At 38.1% G+C, this 20,158-nt stretch overlaps 1 protein-coding gene across 1 annotated transcript in view; it reads left to right on the forward strand.

Annotated features, from left to right (window-relative positions):
• Window positions 1-20,158, forward strand: part of LOC135207248 (methenyltetrahydrofolate synthase domain-containing protein-like) — a 420,744-nt gene that overhangs the window by 384,133 nt on the left and 16,453 nt on the right. The window contains 2 exon segments of the mRNA XM_064238898.1: window positions 8,674-8,893; window positions 18,052-18,164. Coding sequence (XP_064094968.1) covers window positions 8,674-8,893; window positions 18,052-18,164 — 333 coding nt within the window.

Consider the following 20,158-nt stretch of genomic DNA (forward strand, 5'->3'; position numbering starts at 1 on the left):
TTCATCTGAGGTACTGGTATTGTCTGAACCATAGATTGAGTCTGTGGACCTTGGAACGACTGAAATTTCCTAGGTCTCTTCCTGCCTCTTGATTGGTTTCCAGAAGGTTCAAATTTTCGTTTGGGAATCAGGCCCCACCGGACTTTGAGGCTTTGGTTCACCCTTGCTGCTTCTCTTAGGACACTGTTAACTATGTCCTCCGGGAACAGGTCTGGACCCCAAATTGAAGCTTTGATTATGTTATTGGGTTCATACCTAATCATGGCTTCAGAGAGCACATGTTTTCGGCAATTGCGCCGGGCCACCGCAAAGTCATACGCATCGCTTTGGAGCGTGTGAAGTAAGGACTTTGTTAAAATTTTAAACAATGGCTCCTCAGGGTATACCAGTGACGCCATTTCTGCCATTGTAGCCGAGTTGATGGACATACTTAGCCTAGTACGTGCATCATACTCTATCTTGACTAGGGAGTCCGGAAGTCTAGGTAAACGATCACTAAACTGTGTGGAAGCACAGTATGTGTTCAATTTCCTTGTGGTGAACGTGGCTGGTGCATCAACCCAGCAATCGTGATCTCCCGGGAATAGCAACAAAGTCAATTCTGTTTCCCTTAACTGTGGCATGGGCTTGTCCTCCATAGCCGCTTGTAGAGCAAGGTCAACTACCTTCGTGGTGCAAGGGGTTGGTGTTTGTCCCTCCACCACAAACATCGTGTATGAACTTTTATGAGGCGACAACATTGTGTTGACACACTCCCATTCATTTAACGTCCGGACCCAGGCGGACTGTGCTTGCTCCTTTGGGTAGATAACCGTTTCTTTTGGAATTTTATCTAACCTCACTAGTGCCTCTTCCATTAGGCGTGCATAACCCGGGAAAGGAAATTGCAATCCCGGCGGGTAGAACTCAAAATCGTCTACAGGCCGGGTGCCACATCCTTCCAGTGTTAACATGCCGTTTACAAACGGGGCATGTAGGGCCAATCGCCACGGATTTTTCTTTACGAACGTTGGAAGTTTGGAGGCGTCCGGGATCACGAACTGCTGTTGTTGTGGCAGTCCGGATCTTAACAGATTCTCAATCATGTTCTCCTTATTTTGCAGTCTCTGAGCAAAGGTGTCCATAGACTGCAAGCGATCAGCAATGGTTCCAATCTAGGATTGGACCATGCTACCCATTCTTTCCATCAGTTGATTAGAAAAGGCTACTGGGTCAAAAGACAGCGTCTTGGCTTTTGAGCTCCTTTCTCTCGACCCGTGTTGTGAGGGAGTAGCAGCCACCGGGTCCGCTGGTGGCTTAGAAGCTGATAATGACCTGGTAAGTCTGGGTAGCTTCGAAGGCTTAATTGGCTTGGGTAAGGCCTTCTTCAAGTGTTTGATCTTTGGGGTCACTGAGCATGGCCTGTCCCCAGCCATGGTCTTCCCAGTGAACCCCTGGAAAGAAGTTTGGGAAGAAGAATTAGACGGCGCCGGACTAAGAATAGGTATCTTAGACCGGACGCTACCTGCCTCACTTACCTCCCTACCTTGCACAGTGGAGTCAAGAACCATGGGCTCTACATCAAGACTGATGGCTGCTACATCATCCAATACAGCTTCCCCCAGTCCCTCAAGATCTTCAGGCAAGAATTGCATGTCTTCCCTAATCCTGGCGATGATTGGTGCTGCCACTTCCTTGGCCACCGCTGCTGACATCTTGGCATTTGGGTAGAGAAGAGTACACATCTCTTCCGCTAGGATGTAGGGTTTCTTGGGCTTGACATTCCGGCCAAATCCGCCGACCCAGATCTTGAGGATCGATAGAGAAGAATTCTTGATGGTCTGAGGGGTCTGAAAGAGATGTATCCATTAGGATTTATTAAGTTCTCTAACACTATAAAGCAATTTTGTTAACTTCTATATAAGCAACGTACTAGAAGTAATTACTGGAATATGGAATGATGTACTTACCGAGTCCATGGTTATCTCTGAGACCAGCCCATAGCAGATCTCACACCCATCCGGGTGCTACATGACAAGGTCGTCTACCTGGACTGCACAAGGTGCATGAGGTCGGCAGACCTCATGCCCACAGGCTTGTTGTAGTACAGCCGCACATGCTGTCATCTGACAACGTACCACCTGTAAATGAAATTGATACATGAGTATCATAGATTTTTTATATTTACCGGAAACTCCGGTGCTCTTATAGTAAGCTTATACTATAAATATATCGTCAAGGTAGACGCATGCATATTATAACTGAGCGTTAACATTTCATCATGGTCATTTAACATTCTAATTCTTCCTGTTCTGTTTTTGTTGTCATCACCCTAGGTATTATAAGGGTTAGAACTGACAGCTATGGCAGGTGTAACCTTGTACCAGTCCGTCTGCTCCGGAAAACTAATTCCCGCTATGAAACTTTTCTTCGGACTGTACAACTACCGGAGTAGTTTGTACGTTGAGGTAGAAAGGTTACGGAGCAGCGGACACTAGGATACTCAGCTTTCCGCTGGCTCCGGAAACTTTCTATTAGGTATGACAACCCTTAGTATAACAGGAACGGAATTGTGGATAAAATTTAGATACCGGAATACTTGGTTGGAAATTGCATTCTCACCATAGAATTCCGAATAAATATAATAAACAGTTAGATTCTAGGCTACGTCCATAACCCTCTTCCGGGACCAACCAACGTTATTTTCTTCTATGGAGGATTAGCCTACTTTATCAGAACAGGGTAGGATACCTGAATCCGATCAAATCACTAAGTTATTAGTATGTAAATACAATAAAAGGCTATCCCGGTCCTACCGGAACGGAAGGAAAATAACGTGGAGGATACCCGGAAAGAGGAATACTAGGTACGTGGCAAGGTGCTCCATCCGGCTCGTCCGGAGGCCAACCGTGACTAGCTAGAAGAGAGCGCTACCTGCCTCGACTCGCAGAGCGAGAGCGCAACCACTCTCTTTCTCCGCTGCTCCCGTACTTGCTCTAGAGCGTGTGACTCACGTGGTACCCCGTGGGTAGGGTGTGGTGAGAGGTACTCCACCGAGGCGGGTACCGGGAGAGGGAGCAGCTGAGAAGAGTGGCTCGCTCGCAATAAAGTGGACGCTGTGACCGATCAGGTGGGACAACCCTCCGAGACATAGTGGATCCACGCAATCATGACAATAGGCCTTTGGCCTAACCCTAACTAAATGACCAAAATCTATTTATAATTATTAAACTGGATAGGTTATAATGGCAAACGACTAAAAACAACTATAAGGGGTACATTGACGAAGAGGGAGGAACATAAGGTGATCCGAGCGAATAGCCTAGCCCTCCGAAATCGGGTAAGATGCCGACCTGGTCAGGAAGACTTAAATCACTAGAATAATTAGCCCTACAAAATCGGGTATAATGCCGATCTGGTCAGGTAATTATATGCTAAATCTTTATTCATATGTATAACGAAGGGGAACTCCCCGATGTAGGCTACCTTCCGAAGCTGTGTGCGGCCCAGTCGGGTACCCTAACGTAAGCCAAAATAACCTAATTATTACATATTGCACGTATAAACACCGTATAATAACTTGTGAATTAACAATCAGAGTGCAAGATGTCTAGAACTAAAACCTGACCGCAATTAGTATGAGGAACGAATTGCCAGTCATCATGTAAACAAGAAGCTCTAAGAGGTAGCGACATCAAAATGGCTGTCGGGGAGCGGCATCATCCGAACTTCCCGAAACTTAAATTATTAAATAATTACTTATAAAGAATATCGCTACTTCCAGATCAAGAATAGATAATTGCAGTACTCAACTTAGCAGTAGAAGCTTCAAGTAGATCAGACATCTTCAAAAAAGAGCACAATTCACAACAGAATACAAGAACGTGTGCACGTCTTACGATGCTATGAAAAGGAATGTTTGGGAACGTGTGGGTAGTAGTAGTAGTGGCGGGCAGTAGCTGGATGTAGAACGGCACCTCGTAGTAACGGGGGATGTTGAGAGAGGAGATAACTACAGTAGTACCTCGAGATACGAAATTAATCCGTTCTGAGGCGCCTTTCGTATCATGAGGTTTTCGTATCTTGGACCACATTTTACATGTAAAATGGCTAATCCGTTCCAAGCCCTCCAAAAACACCCCAGTAAATTTCATAATAAAGCTAAATTGACTATAAACAATGAAATACTACAACAATTTGGACCATTCAATACCTAAATTAAGAATAAAAATGCAAAACCTGTAAATAAAGTGTATATTATTAGTATACAAGAAATATTATTACTGGAACGTAAAATGTGGAAGCTTTCCTTTCGAGTGAGGCTATCTCCGAAAGTGGCGGCAGAGGAGGAGGAGGACAAACGGCAGATAACGTACGTACATACGTACACTTAACTTTACGAAAACACATAAAAAATTTAAGGAAAACTATAAAACTAAAATTTACGAAACACGTTAACAAAACTGTAACACTTAACTTACAAAAATCAAAAAATTTAATTTTTTTTTCTTTTTTTGATTTTTAACTTTTTTTTACTTTTACGTAGGTTTTTTTATTTTTTATTATTTTTTTTTTCTTTTATTTTACAGAATTTCAACTTCATCACCACTTTCAACGTTCTGTTTTTCATCACTTGGTTCTTCCTTTTTGCTTTTAACTTTCTGTTTTTTATCACTTGGTTCTTCCTTTTTGCTTACTCCTGCTAATGCTGAAGGCCTCTTTAAAAAATAATGATCCAAGGAAGATTGCTTCTGCCTACTTTTCACAATGTTCCTGAAACGACTCAGGCAAACGTCATCGAACTGCGCAAGCATACGACCTGTGTGAGCCTTTTCGGTTTTTTTTTTTTCGATAAACGATTGCACTTTAACATCCTTAATTTCTGCCGTTGTCATAGGCTCCTCCTCCTCTTCCTCGCCGCTGCTTGAGAACTCCTCTTGAACGACATTAAGTTGCATGGCCTCCAACTCCTTCAGGTCATCCGTCGTAAGCTCCTCTTGGTGCTCCTTGAGAAGGTCGTTGATGTCGTCCTCGCCGACGACCAGCCGAGTGCAACGATCTCGTCAAGATCTGGTTCCAAAACAGTTTCGGGATCGTCAACTGTTTCTGACTCTGCAGCACCAGCTTCGCCCACGTCGAATCCCTCGAAGTCTCGGGAGGATACGGCATCAGGCCAGAGTTTCCTCCATGAGGAATTCAAGGTTCACCTCGAAACCTCCTGCCAAGCTTGGTCGATGAGTCGGATGCAAATGACGATGTCGAAATGCTCCTTCCAAAATTGACGCAAGGTGAGGTTTGTGGTATCGGTGATGTCGAAACATCTCTTGAAAAGATGTTTCGTGTACAGCTTCTTAAAGTTCGCTATAACTTGCTGGTCCATGGGCTGGAGGAGAGGGGTGGTGTTGGGCGGAAGAAAAAGAATCTTGACGAAGGAATACTCCGCTAGGATATCTTCCTCGAGGCCAGGAGGGTGGGGAGGGGTATTGTCCAACACCAGCAAACATTTCAGGGGGAGGTGCTTCTCTTCCAAGAATTTCTTCACTGTTGGGCCGAAACACAGATTTACCCACTCCGTGAACAAAAGCTTCGTTACCCAGGCTTTTGTATTAGCCCTCCACATCACTGGAAGCTTCTCCTTCAGCACTTTGTGGGCCTTGAAGGCTCTAGGAGTCTTGGAATGATACACCAGTAGGGGCTTCACCTTGCAATCCCCACTGGCGTTTGAACAAAGTGCGATCGTAAGCCTGTCTTTCATAGGCTTATGCCCGGGTAGCTTCTTCTCTTCCTCTGTGATGTACGTCCGACGAGGCATTTTTTTCCAAAAAAGGCCAGTCTCATCACAGTTGAAGACTTGCTGAGAACTGTAGCCTTCCTTGGTCATCATCTCGTTGAAAGTCTTCTTAAATGCTTCGGCCGCTTTCGTGTCCGAGCTGGCAGCCTCCCCATGACGCACCACCAAATGGATGCCAGTTCGTTTACGAAATTTCTCGAACCAGCCATGAAACCTTGAATTCTGGGGTTTGCGTTGAAGTCCCTTCCCCTCCGTTGTATTCCGCCTGCGCAATCAAATTGCTGAAAATAGCGCTGGCCTTGTGGGCGATTGCCGCCTCCGTTACCATATCGCCAGCGATTTCTTTGTCTTTTATCCAGACAAGGAGCAGCTGTTCCATCTCGTTGTGCACGTGGGTCCTCTTGCTGGACAAAATAATGATGCCCTTCGACGGTGTAGCTTCTTTGATGGCATCCTTCTGTTTAAGGATGGTGCCTATTATTGACGGATTACGGCCGTATTCCTTTGTGATCACACTCAATTGCATACCAGCTTCGTACTTCTTTATGATCTCCATCTTTGTCTCCAAAGAGAGCATGCGCTTCTTTCCGTGAATTTCAACTTTCTTGGGACCCATGACTACGTTATCTTGTACATAATTTACGTATAAGTAACACAATAAAGTTTCCGCACAACACGATAATAGTATACTGCAACGAAATCACTAACAAATTTACGTTACTAAACGAAATCGTTGGACCGAACGAATGCCGTGTGCGTACGATAGAGATGTTGGTACGAAGAGGCCGAGATAGGTACGCCACCACGTATACGTATAAGATGCATGATGGGAGGGATGCTGTCCAATAGGAGAGAAGGATTTCATGGTGGTGACTAGCATCAGGAATCAATGGGAGAGCGGGAGGATGGTGGCGAGTCTACTAGTACTAAGATGGTGGCGCGCGGTGCGAGTTTCAAAATTGTTATCCAGGCGAATCTCGGACTTTCAGAAACCTTTTGTATCTTGAAAACTTTTCGTATGTAGAGCAGTAAAATTTTTCGCATTGGCTTCCGTATCTCGAGTTTTTCGTAAGTTGAGCCTTTCGTATCTCGAGGTACTACTGTAATTGGTAAGAGACCTCTGACAGTGGTTTTAATATGCCCCAGTTACTATACCGACACCCTATATGGGTGAGCGAGCTGGGCATATGCCTAGCATTCCATGCAACTTTTTTCTCTGGTATATATAGCAGTTTTATACCTTAGAAATGATGCTATAAGGAGCATTTCACGGAGCGGCACAGGTTGAGCCCAGAAATACCTGTATTCTACAGCATTAACATAAGTTAATGTTGCTACAAATAAATTTGGTAATTTGTTTGACTTATTCCAGATATATTTTAAGATTTCATAGACTTCTTATTGTCTCAGCATCATAACTGTTCAAAACTTTGTTTCAAATATTGCATTTTAGGGAGAGAGAGATGGTTACAATAAAAATATTAAAAAAAATTGAAAATATTTATTTTTACTAGACAATGTTGTACCATACGAACAGTGATGTTTCCAAGCAGATCAGGATGCTTTTTCTTGAGTGCAGCTGCTGTAATTGAAGGATTATTCAATACTACCCTCCTCAGAATTTTATCTGTCCTTGGAGAGGTCCTTCTTCTTCCGTCCACATCCTGGTGTCCGCTATGGCACCACTCCTGGTGGGAGTCCAGCTGCTGCCTTTTTCAGACTGTAAATAGCTTGGCAAGAGACACCAATATATCTGGCCTTACGAATCACAGAGACTTCCTGCTCCAGCTGGGCAAGGGCACAGGCCTTTTCTTCATTTGTAAGCTTATGGCATCTCATTATGTCAATGACAAACTGAGCTGTGGGCCGCCAAAGATGACTGAAAAATGTGCAAGTCAGGGGCTGACGGAACAACTGTAACATATCCTCTTACACCTACAGCTCAGTGAGCACTGACAATTCCTGCCAGTTTTCCAGCTTTTGTGGGTCCAAGGAAGCTGTCAAACACTGTTATATATAAATCATATTTAATTAAAAGGATATTAACTTGTAATAAAGTAATCAGACTCAACACAAGAGAGAGAGAGAGAGAGAGAGAGAGAGAGAGAGAGAGAGAGAGAGAGAGAGAGAGAGAGAGAGAGAGAGAGAGAGAGAGAGCATCAACCAAATATTAAATGTTGCATTTTGTTCTGCACTTTTTGCAGAACCATGAAAATAATTAGCTAGTATTTGGATCATGTTTACTGTTCATTCATTTGTAACCATTTAAAAAAACTCTCTCTCTCTCTCTCTCTCTCTCTCTCTCTCTCTCTCTCTCTCTCTCTCTCTCTCTCTCTCTCTCTCTCTCTCTCTCTCTCTCTCTCTCTTGTGTATGGTGGATCCCCAAAACTTTTATTAAAAATAGTTTCAAAAGGTTATGTAATATGTACGTACGTATTTACAATAACAAAGGCCATTGATGGATTTGCTTTTGAATTATGGCAGTCAGTTTTTTATTTCAGAATTATTTTGATTCGTCATCATTATGTGGGATCATCTGGGAATTACTGTGTCAAACTGCATTTAGGTGTTAGTCCCTCTGTTAACTTTAACACCTATGCCAACCCAAACTTAATCATAGGGAATTAGATGCTGGGTGATATATGGAGAAATTTTTTTTTGGAGGGCACCGCCCTGCTAGAAGGAGGAAGTAATTTGAATTTTCCTTTCAAATCTATATATACACAAGTTGATTTTACTTTTAGAATCCTATATGCTAATTTTGGAGCAATGTAGTTCATCTTTTCTACTTTGGAATGTTTTTATGTAATAAAATTATTATTAGATACTTAACAGGAATTCTTGATTCCTTTGTTACAGCATATGAACCTGTCCATTAAGACTGATAAGGCTTAACATTTCAGGGTTCGTGAGCTTAAAGATTCATTACAAGACCGAGATGTGAAGCCTGTGGACATTAATTGGCGTGGCCGCAATGGATTTGCATTTCTTAGGTTCACTGGCCCCACAGAAGATTGTGATGAAGTTTTGAACAAGCTGAATGGGTTAACACTTCAAGATCAACAGATTATAGTAGAGAAAGCAAAGGACAAGGCCATGGTAAAGGATAGCTATGAAAATGGGGTAATTAAATTAATTAACACATTAATATGTTTGTTGTGTAGTTAATTGAAGGTGATTGACTTCATAGTTGGTAAGTATTACCTGTAAAAGTTGAATTCAGAGGACCTGTTAGGTATGCACTGTTCAATTACTGAAGAAGTTATGTTAAATAGAAGTATATTCTAAGTGATTTTGTCAAGCAAATATGATTTTGGTTTCAAAATCACCCTTTTGAAAGTTTCACACTTTAAAACTCTTCCATCTTTGTAATATATAGTTCATGAAAATGTAAAGGTAAGTAAATATCATGCTCATAGTAGGTAATTTTAAGCCTTGAAATTTCTTGAATATATTTTACCTTGATTAAATATGTTCAGCATCCAATTTTAGCTAAACTTTTTTGATGTGTGAATATTATGAACTTAATTTTTATGTTTTTATTTTTATACCATAGCTGCTATTCATCCTCATAGAGAGTTACATGGTCCCCACAGGGCACTATAAGGCAGACCAACATATATAAAAGCATTTTGTTAAAGTTGGTCTGGCCAGAATAGTGCATGTGACCAGTTTTCCTTCACCATTCTTACATAGATATGGCAACAGTGCACAAACTGGCCAAGATACCTATTAGTCACGCTTTGGTCCCTCGTGATTCACATGTAGATGAAATGTCTCAGTTTTATGTGGAGGAAAGCTAAGTGTATAGGCTTAAGCTCCTGTGAAAGTCTGTTTTATCAGATGCAGGCAGTCTCCGGATATCGGTAGGGGTTCCATTCTTGGCAGGGTGCCGATAAACGAAAACCGCCTTTAACTGAAACTTGGCAATTTATGGGCTAATGGCGCCGATAACTCTGTTAGGTATGTTATGGCGCTATAACTATTATTGCTTAAGGCACTGATAACTGGAACTCGTCTTGTTTAAGCACCATAAAAACCGGATCGCCATTAACCAAGTCCATTGAAACCTGGCCAGTTGACGGTTATCGGCAGACTTGGTTAATGTTGATCCAGTTTTATGGTGCCATAACATATCTAACAATAGGCGCCATTAACCAAAACTGGGTGCCATAAAGTACTGAGTTTCAATTAATGGCAGTTTTTGCTTATCAGCACCCCGTTGTGAATGAAACCCACACCTGTATATCCATCAAGGTGGGATTTTGAATTAAGCTACTAGGCTACGCCATTCCTTCAGGTTTTGGTGGCAACTTTGACAGTTTTTATATCTCATTAATTAGGAATTTTATAACTAAAAATTATTATTTATTGTTTTTATCATTTATATTACACAAATACAAACCTTAGTTCTTGACATTAGGAACTAGTTTGTGAACATGAGCTGAAACGGCTGTTTAAACTTCATACTGACAAAGTAATTAAATATCAATAGCTAGGGGAAAGCCTTCCTACCATCGGTCCCCACTCCACTTTGATTTTGTCCGCTGTTGAGTTCAGATGTCTATCAGGATGCTGCCCAACTTTTGAGGATTAAACTTGAATACAGTATTCCTTTTCCTGTTTTGGGATTTGTATGTTTTTATTGTGTTACTCAAACCCAACAGTCAAAGGAGCCCTCTTGCAAGAAATTGGGATTAGTTTATCACCAGTATGAGTACTTATTTTCATTGGACACGTAGCAGCTTTGTGTAGTGTTCACACAACTGCATGGTGCTCCAATGTACTATTTATATGAATGTTTAATTTTTCAGATACTGAAAACTTGGCCACTTTTAGGTTTCATGAGAGTTTGGTTTCCTTGATCAAGGTAATTAAACTTGAATATTGTATTCCTTTTCCTTTTTTTGGGATTTGTGTGTTTTTATCGTTTGATTCAAACCCAACAGTCAAAGAAGCACTCGTTTGATTCAAACCCAACAGTCAAAGAAGCACTCGTTTGATTCAAACCCAACAGTCAAAGAAGCACTCTTGCAAGAAATTAGGATTAGTTTGTTACCAGTATGAGTAGTACTTATTTTCATTGGACACGTAGAAGCTTCTTATAGTATTCACACAACTTTATGGTGCTCCGATATACTATTTATACTAATGTTTTACTTTTCAGATACTGAAAACTTGGCCACTTTTCAGTTTCATGAGAGTTTGGTTTCCTTGATCAAGGTAATTGTACTATCACAGCCTATCTCTATTGCATGGAAAAGTGGGCTATATAAGTTTTTTCCTCTGATCACTGTGGTTTAGTTTTTTTAATTTTCTCAATAATACTGCAAATGAGGCAAGTTTGGACAGTGGGGGAAGATAGAGGCAATTTCCTTCCCTTCACCATATATGTCGCTCTACATGGACCTCGCCACCACTCCAAGGTAGGGTAGGGAGTGTCAGTCATTGATGGTGATTGATTTTACTGGCAGGGTTTCACTGAGTGTCATTCCCGTAGATTGAAGATTCTCTCCATCTTGCTTCTATGTAAGCTTTCAAACTTACGTAAGGTTCACATCACAACCCTTTGTGTGGCTTGTTTGCTCCTTGTTTTACTTATCTTTGGATCGAGGTTATAGGTAGCAGCAGGTTAAGAATGTTCTTCATGCTTTTCTATTGTCAGATGATTATAGTTAAAATTGTCTACTTCAACACTTCCCTCCACAATCTTTCAGGATGACATAAAGAAGGATTTGCTCAGTTTGTTCATGGGGACCATTGGCTGCCTTTAAACTTATCTACAGGTAGAGTTAGGAGCAAACCAGAGATGTTCTCTCTATCTTTCATTGGTTGGGTGACCAGGATGTTAGGGAAACACTTCGACTCTTCCCCAGTGATCCTTCGGGATTATAAGATGGGTTTGTGTTACTTGTTTGTTTTTCAAATTTTCTGTCTTAAATCTAGATTTTTGTGGGCATGAGCTAGTGTTCCCAGTCCTTCCATGATCAGATGGTCATGGTGTTAGGGGAACACCTTCTCCCTTCTTTCTTTGGCTCTTTATCCCTTAATCGCCGAGCCAGTATTTCCGAAAGTGTCTCCCGTATGCCGGCGGCGTTCGCAAGTGAGCGCTGAAGTGGAGAAAAAGTTTTAAAAAAAAAATCACAGCATGCTTAATTTTCACGATAAAGAGTTAATTTATGGCTCCTTTTATTGTCATTGCCTGAAGTTTAGTATGCAACCATCAGAAATGAAAAAAAATTTCATTATTATCATATATAAATATTGTAATATATGACAGTGCAAAAAAAAATTTCATATATAATTGTATACAAATGGCGCTATGAGCAAAATGGTTTAAGTTAATGAGTTAATTATTTTTTCATTGTATTTTACACTAAATTGCAATGATTTTGGTATATAACAAATTGTAAAACAAGCAAAGCAACACAGTGAAAATATTAACACAATATGATGCATGAATTCGTAACACGCGAACGTAAAAAAAAGTTTTTTAAAAAAATTCACCATAAATCGAAATATTCTCCTAGAAACTTCCCGTTTGTTGCAAAATGAAGGTAATTGATTGAATATTACTTGACCATAAGTGTTGTAGCTTACAATTGCAGTTTCCGACCATTTTGGCCAAGTTAAAGTTGACCTAAGGTTGAATTTTTTCTATTTATCGTTATTTATATGAAAATATTTCAAAACTGATAAAAGCTACAACCATGGGTTGGTTTTTGTTGTATTCTACATGAAATTGCACACATTTTCATATATAAAACTTTATGTAATGGCTAATATAAAAAGGTGCAAACATTACGACAGATGGTTGAAAAAATTTTAGATTTTTTCGGAAGAGTTACCGCACGGACACACGGAAAAAGTTTTTCATAAATTCACCATAAATCAAAATATTGTGCTAGAGACTTCAAATTTATTACAAAATAAATTTAAATGATTGAATATTACTAGAATGTAATAATTTTAGCTTACAATTGCGTTTTTTTATAATTTCTTTCGAGTCAGATTTGATCAATGGTTGAAATTTTGGCACTTATCGTTATTTATATGAAAATATTTCAAAACTGATAAAAGCTACAACCATGGGTTGTTTTTAGTTGTATTCTACATAAAATTGCGCACATTTTCATATATAAAACTCCATGTAACGGCTAATATAAAACAGTGCAAACATTATGACTTTTCGGACGAAAATATTTCTGATTTTTTCGGAAGAGTTACTGAGCGGACGTAAGGAAAAAGTTTTTTTCATAAATTTACCATAAATCGAAATATTGTGTTATAGACTTCCAATTTGTTGCAAAATAAAGGTAAGTGATTGAATATACATACTAGAATGTAAGAGTTTTAGCTTACAATTGCGTTTTTTTACCATTTCGGTCGAGTCAAAGTTGACCGAAGGTTGAAATTTTGGCACTTATCGTTATTTATATGAAAATATTTCAAAACTGATAAAAGCTACAACCATGGGTTGTTTTTAGTTGTATTCTACACGAAATTGCGCACATTTTCATAGATAAAACTTCATGTAACTGCTAATATAAATTGGTGCAAACATTACAACAGTCGAACAAAAAAAATTCAGTTTTTTTCGGCAGTTACCGCACGGACGTATGAAAAAGTTTTTTTTTTTAAATTCACCATAAATCGAAATATTGTATTTCAGACTTCCAATTTGTTGCAAAATAAAGGTAAATGATTGAATATTACTAGAATGTAAGAGTTTTAGCTTACAATTGTGGTTTTCGACCATTTCGGTTGAGTCAAATTTGACCGAAGGTTGAAATTTTGGTGCTATCGTTATTTATATGAAAATATTTCAAAACTGATAAAAGCTACAACCATGGGTTGTTTTTTGTTGTATTTTACACAAAATGCGCACATTTTCATATATAAAACTTTATGTAATTGCTAATATAAAACGGTGCAAACAGTACAACTTTCGGACGAAAAAATTTCTGATTTTTTTCGGAAGAGTTACCGCGCGGGCGTAAGGAAAAAGTTTTTTTCATAAATTCACCGTAAATCGAAATATTGTGCTAGAGACTTCCAATTTGTTGTAAAATGAAGGTAAATGATTGAATATTACTAGAAAGTAAGAGTTTTAGCTCACAATTGTGTTTTTCAACCATTTCAGTAGAGTCAAAGTTGACCAAAGGTCGAATTTTTTCTATTTATCGTTATTTATATGAAAATATTTCAAAACTGATAAAAGCTACAACCATGGGTTGTTTATTTTCGTATTCTACATGAAATTCCGCACATTTTCATATATAAAACTCAATGTAACGGCTAATATAAAACGGGAATAGACATGTCATGTGCTGAACTGGTCTGATACAGGTAAGTAAGGTAGTCATACTTATAGTTAGTTTGCTGTATGTGTTTTTGAAATAATCTAACCCCCTATTCAGTAGCAAATACTCCGCTCTCTAGCAAGGGGGAGTGAGGAGTAATAACAAACTCCTCTGAGTATATGGTTTGTTATTTGAACAGTCAGAATTTTCTTTAGTTCCCTGGATGCAATGAATCTGCTCATATATCATTGTATTGCAACCCAGATGGCTGAATTGTTAGGTGTCAGTTACCTATCTTCTCACGGGCATTGGTCCACCTTCTTTAGAACTCGTTCTTTTAAAGAGGCGGTCAGGTGGATTAACTCCCAGCCGGTTTAGGATACTTATACCTACCTTCAAGTATAAGTCTGTCCTATTGTTAAGACTAAAGGTTTCTTCCGCTTTTGAACAAATAACGCATAGGTCCTAATGTGTACTGCCCACTTCGGCTGCCCCTCTCTGTCTTTTATTATCTCCTGGGTTGGGGAAAGACTAAAGCATCACGACGTCTAGTGCGCAGTCTCTGACCAGCTTTCACTTTGTGCGTGCAGGCGTTGCCTTGCTTTACAATTTGATTGTTTTGACTGGTTACCAGCTGGCACTTGAAAAATATCCTATTGTTAAGACCTCAGGTTTGTTAGCTATGAAAAATACAAATTGATTTGAAAATTTGCCATTTCTGTCTGTTCTCCTAAGGGTGGTGCTAAAATGTGTAAGGCCTAAATAAATTTCTAGTTAATGTTTTTGTACAGTTTGTCTTAAATAAATGCATCCTAGAAGTACTATGCTTAAAAAAATCTGTGCTAGGTTTGTTTATAGATAATTTTTGTTGCTTATATTATCATGGCTGTCAGTCATTATTAAGAATGTTATGAGCCTTCATTTGAGATAATCATGCAAGTACATAATTGGCAAGTTAACATCTCAACATAGGGATATTCTTTGTGATAAATGGAACTAGGTAATAGGAAATGAAAGGCCTTAATACAAGCAGTCCCCGGTTATTGGCGGTAGTTCCATCCCCAGGGGTGTGCCGATAAGCAAAAACCGCCATTAATTGAAACTCAGCGATTTATAGTGCCATAATGGTGCTTGTGAACTTGTTTTCAGCGCCATGAGCACCCTTATGGTGCCTCTGTTAGGTATATTATGGCTCCATAACTTTATTATTGGCTTCTTATGACACTGATAACCGGAACTCTGCTTGTTATGGTGCCATAACTCAATTATTGGCTCCTTATGGCGCCGATAACCGGAGCTCTGCTTGTTGTGGCGCTAGACAAGTGCCATAAAACCGGATTGCCGAGAACTGGGAACTCCCTGTATCATTGAAGTACAATTGACAAAAAATATTTTAGAATGAATATGTGTTTTTGAAATAATCTAACCCCCTATTCAGTAGCAAATGATGATTATAAAGCAATTATATATACAGTATCTGCACACAGTGAAAAAATTGTCCATTTGAATACCAATTTCAGTTTATAAATAATTTTTCGAAATAAGGGTTGGCTTATTAGTTAAAAAGCTCTTGTAAAAATTTTATAGAGAAGCAGCAAAAAATTAATTTTCTAAACCATAAAACTAAAAGAAAGTTCTCATGCTGTTTTCAAAAAAAAAAATATCTTGATGAATCAAAACAAAGTTTCTTAGAGGTGAGAGAATGAAATTCATTGAAGATTTAGGATTGCTTAATATAACAACTAAGTTGAGAAATAGGTAAGCAAAAAATTTTGACAAAGTTACTTTTTATCAACTCGTAAAATAATGTATTTAAACGATTTTGATAACTTAAACTCAGAGGTCAAAATTGATGAGATATGTAAAATTTAAAAGCAAATAACTTCAATCATTAACTCATAACAAATTTAATATAATGATGCTTTTATATAAATAACGTGAACTTAGAGGTTAAATTTTTGGGTGACTTTATCTATAGAAATTAAGCATGTGAAATATCATGTAAAAATTTGCAGCAGATCCCTCAAAGCTTAATTTATGTGTATAATGGAGACTTATACTTATGAGGGCTATCGAACTCTTATAACTTAGCTGCATTGTAGCAAAGTTCTATAACATTAAATTTCAACTTGAAGCAAATTAAGAATTCAGGGGAACCTTGGTTTTCGTACATAATTCATTCCAGAACCTCCCATGAAATCCGAAACGTACGAAAACCGAAACAGTAATCCCCATGAGGAGTAACGTAAAAACAATGCATTTCAGACCCCCCTTAAATATTAACAAAAAATACATTTTATAGGGAATAAATACAGTTTTACATACAGAAAACAATGAGAAATAAATATAAATGACTAATGAAATTAATAAATGAATGTTTGACATCACTATTATTTTATGAAAAACACCTGTTAGAGTATGGAAGGTAGAGAGGAGGTGAGAGGGAGGAGGAGAGGTTATTGTTTAGAAGGGGAATCTCCCTCCAGAAGGACTTCAGATATCAAGGACCTATCTGGGGTTGCTTCTCTTTGTATTTTTACTGGCACTTTCTGAGGTTATTTGACCCTCTTCAGTTTTTGCTGGTACTAGAACCAGCTTGAGATTGAGAGTTACTAGACACCTGTCTCACAACAAAACTGTCCAAACACATTTGTTTCTGGCATTTCTTTAACATTTTCCATAATTAAACACGGCATTGTCATTAAACATGTTGGAGAGACAGATTACAACTTCATTGTTGGGATGCTAATTCTCCACAAAAATTTCTACATCATTCCACTTTGCACTTAATCCCTGAAGAAGAACAATTTGTATGCTCATTTGTTTTCTGAATTTTTCAAACCAGCCTCTGCTGGCCTTAAATTCACTAACAGCAGTGCTTGTTGTAGGCATTTTCTCACTGAGGTTGGCATGCAACTTCCTCCAACACTTTGCTACAAGTTCTTTCTTAAATTCTATAGTTTCTCGCCTTTTCTACAGAAGGGCTAGCACTAAAACAATGAACACAAAAGCAGAATGGGTCACAAAAGATGGGATGCTTTGTTTGGGCGCTCGATACGGGGCCCAGTCACGCTGGGCCCTGGATGGAGCGTTTCCAAGTGTACAAAAACTAAGGAAACTTGTGATAACCAAGACAAAATTTTGTAGGAAAGTCTACAAAAACTGAAACATACGAAAAGAGAGGCATACAAAAATCGAGGTTTGACTGTATCACAGGGAGTGATTGGAGTGAAGTACTATGGTGTAACTTTTTACCCTAGTGGCCACCGAGTTCAAAAGTTTCCCAGTTCAGTCCAGCAACTATACACACTAATTTTCACAGGCAAACTTGGTTGAATAAAAACTTGGTAAAGGATGGGATGGGATGAGAATTGTGTCCACTGGTTATGTGCTTGCTACATGTAAGTGAGTGAGTTTAAAAGTATCTAATCAAATTCCTGTGGTGCATTCTGATACTGTATTGAGAGTTATGGAAAATTATTTTTGATCATGGATAAGGTTTTCCTCCCTAGTAAAGCAATCCATTCTGAGTATATATAGGTGCTTAATTATCTGTTGGTAGTTTTGCTTCATAATATGTAGGTAAGTAGGATGCACTGGTTTTTTTCTTAATTGAATTTTTGCAATATACTAATGTGTTAGAAGGCAGACTTATTCCCTTTAGGCAATAAATACAGTCACTTACTAGAACCGGTTAAAAGATTCGTTCTTGAACATTTTATTATTAATTTTGACATATAAAGCAGTGTAATTCATCAAGAAATGTTAGTTTGGTGGATTGAACAAATGTACTATTTTCACAGTATCTTGAACTTGTGAATTTAAAGTAATTTTATGGCATTCAGAAGAATTTGTCTTATCTGAGATTTGAAAGATCATCATATCTAATATGAGTGCCTTAAAGGTTTATTATGGATTTTACCATTCAGTTACTTCAGCTTTAATCTAGTTGGTTGTAACAATTTTGTTGTACTGCAGCTGTATGATAATGAAGTGGAAGAAAAGGGTCCTCGACGGTCTCAGGCACCCAAGAAGCCACGTCTTCCTATCACATATGCTATATTTCTTGGAAAGGTTCCATCTACTTGCAGGTAAGAATATAGTTTAAAACATAGTGCAAAAATTCTTTACTTATAAGTAAATATATTAGAAAGTGGCCAGGATGACAGGATGTTGACGTCAGGTGGTGACAGTCTTTAAATCTTGTGGATATATATATATATATATATATATATATATATATATATATATCTATATATATATATATATATATATATATATATATATATATATATATATATATATACGTGTGTGTGTGTGTGTGTATACAATGTTCCCCCCGTATTTGCTGGGGATGTGTACCAGACACCCCAGCGAATAGGGAAACTCACGAATAGTTAGAACCACCACTAAAAATGCTTGTAACTGCCTATCTTGAAAGTTCAGATATCAAATGTATACCCTAAATAACATCCTACTTCAAATATATCTTAAATTGCTAACCTATTACTGTATTAATCTTTGAGGTTATATTATTGATATCATTTCAAAGTCATCTTCAACATTTTACCATTAAAAAAATATACCTACAGCCAATAAGAGAGAGAGAGAGAGAGAGAGAGAGACCATTGAATGACAACATCATTATTATTTGACCCACCCTCAAGAGTGAAATTATGAATTATTCTGAGAGAGAGAGAGAGAGAGAGAGAGAAGGAAAGAAGAGATGAGAGAGAGAAAGAGAGAGAGAGAGAGAGAGAGAGAGAGAGAGAGACCATTGAATGGCAGCATCATATATCTGACCATCAAGAGTGAAATTATTTCTGAGACAGAGAGAATAATAATGATGAGAGAGAGAGAGTAACTCCTAGACTCCGACTCCTTCCCCTCCGCCATATGTATATCAAACTCATTTACTCCCTCGCCTTCCATCCTCCAAGTGGATAAAAAGACTGGGAATCGCTATTTTTTTTTATTAATCTTATTAATATTTGAAAATTAGTTATAAGGTAAATCATTTATTTATACTACAAAACAAATAAACATACGTAAGTGAGAGAGAGAGAGAAATGTTATTGTTATTGTTTAATCTCATTAAAATTAATATTATTTGAAAACTAGTACTGTATATTATTGAGAGAGAGAGAGAGAGAGAGAGAGTTATCCTTAGTTAAAAGAGTGAAATTGATAAATTATTGTATTTCTTTAAAATATGAATTTTGAAATTATTTATATTATTAATATTATTATTATGTTATGCAAAAATATTAATAAACATATACACATGTACCATAGAAATTCTCTCATCTCAATAAGAGAGAGAGAGAGAGAGAGAGAGAGAGAGAGAGAGAGAGAGAGAAATTACATGAACTTGAGTGGGCAACACTGTCCCCTATCTGTCATATTACTTGATATATTTGATGGCTGTTGGACCCCAGTCACCTCAGCTTGGCTACCTGGAGTTCAAAGACAAGATGCAGGTTAGAATGAATTTTCTTTCATTCTTAACTCTTTCATATTTGCTTAGTTTTGAACACTGTGTCCCCGGATATCCGAGGTGTCTGGGAGCGCTCGACAGTACGAAAAAATAATTATTTTGAAAATTCAGCAAAAATATAAATTTTATGCTAACAATGTTAATTTTGCTATCCTTTTTTTCTAAATGTTAGTATTTTATGGTGGAATAGTCAGAATAAGAGTCCCAGCCCTCTGAATATGAAAAAATGTGAGTTATTTAAAAAAAAAAATTTACTTTTTTTTTTTATATTTTCGTTCGTAACCCTAAAACTATGAAAGTCAGGCGAATGAATTATTTTTATGAGAAGGCCAATAAAATTCTCTAAATATCGACATATAAATCAATGGAAAACAAATAAGTCCAGCCAGTGAAAAAATTGATAAAAAAGAGGGTAAGAAACAGAGCGCTCTGCCCGGCGCATGGTGAGAATTATCGCTAGAAAAAAAATCTTTTGAAGAGCCCTATCTCGGTTATTTTTCATTGAAATTCCTTTTTAAATATACGAAAATGTAGAGGAAGCGTTGAAAAATAAAGGGAAAGTCAAGAAAAATGGCTTTGGTAACGACA

The sequence above is a fragment of the Macrobrachium nipponense genome, chromosome 32 (genome assembly GCF_015104395.2).
Source record: "Macrobrachium nipponense isolate FS-2020 chromosome 32, ASM1510439v2, whole genome shotgun sequence".
Classification (NCBI taxonomy): Eukaryota; Metazoa; Arthropoda; class Malacostraca; order Decapoda; family Palaemonidae; genus Macrobrachium; species Macrobrachium nipponense.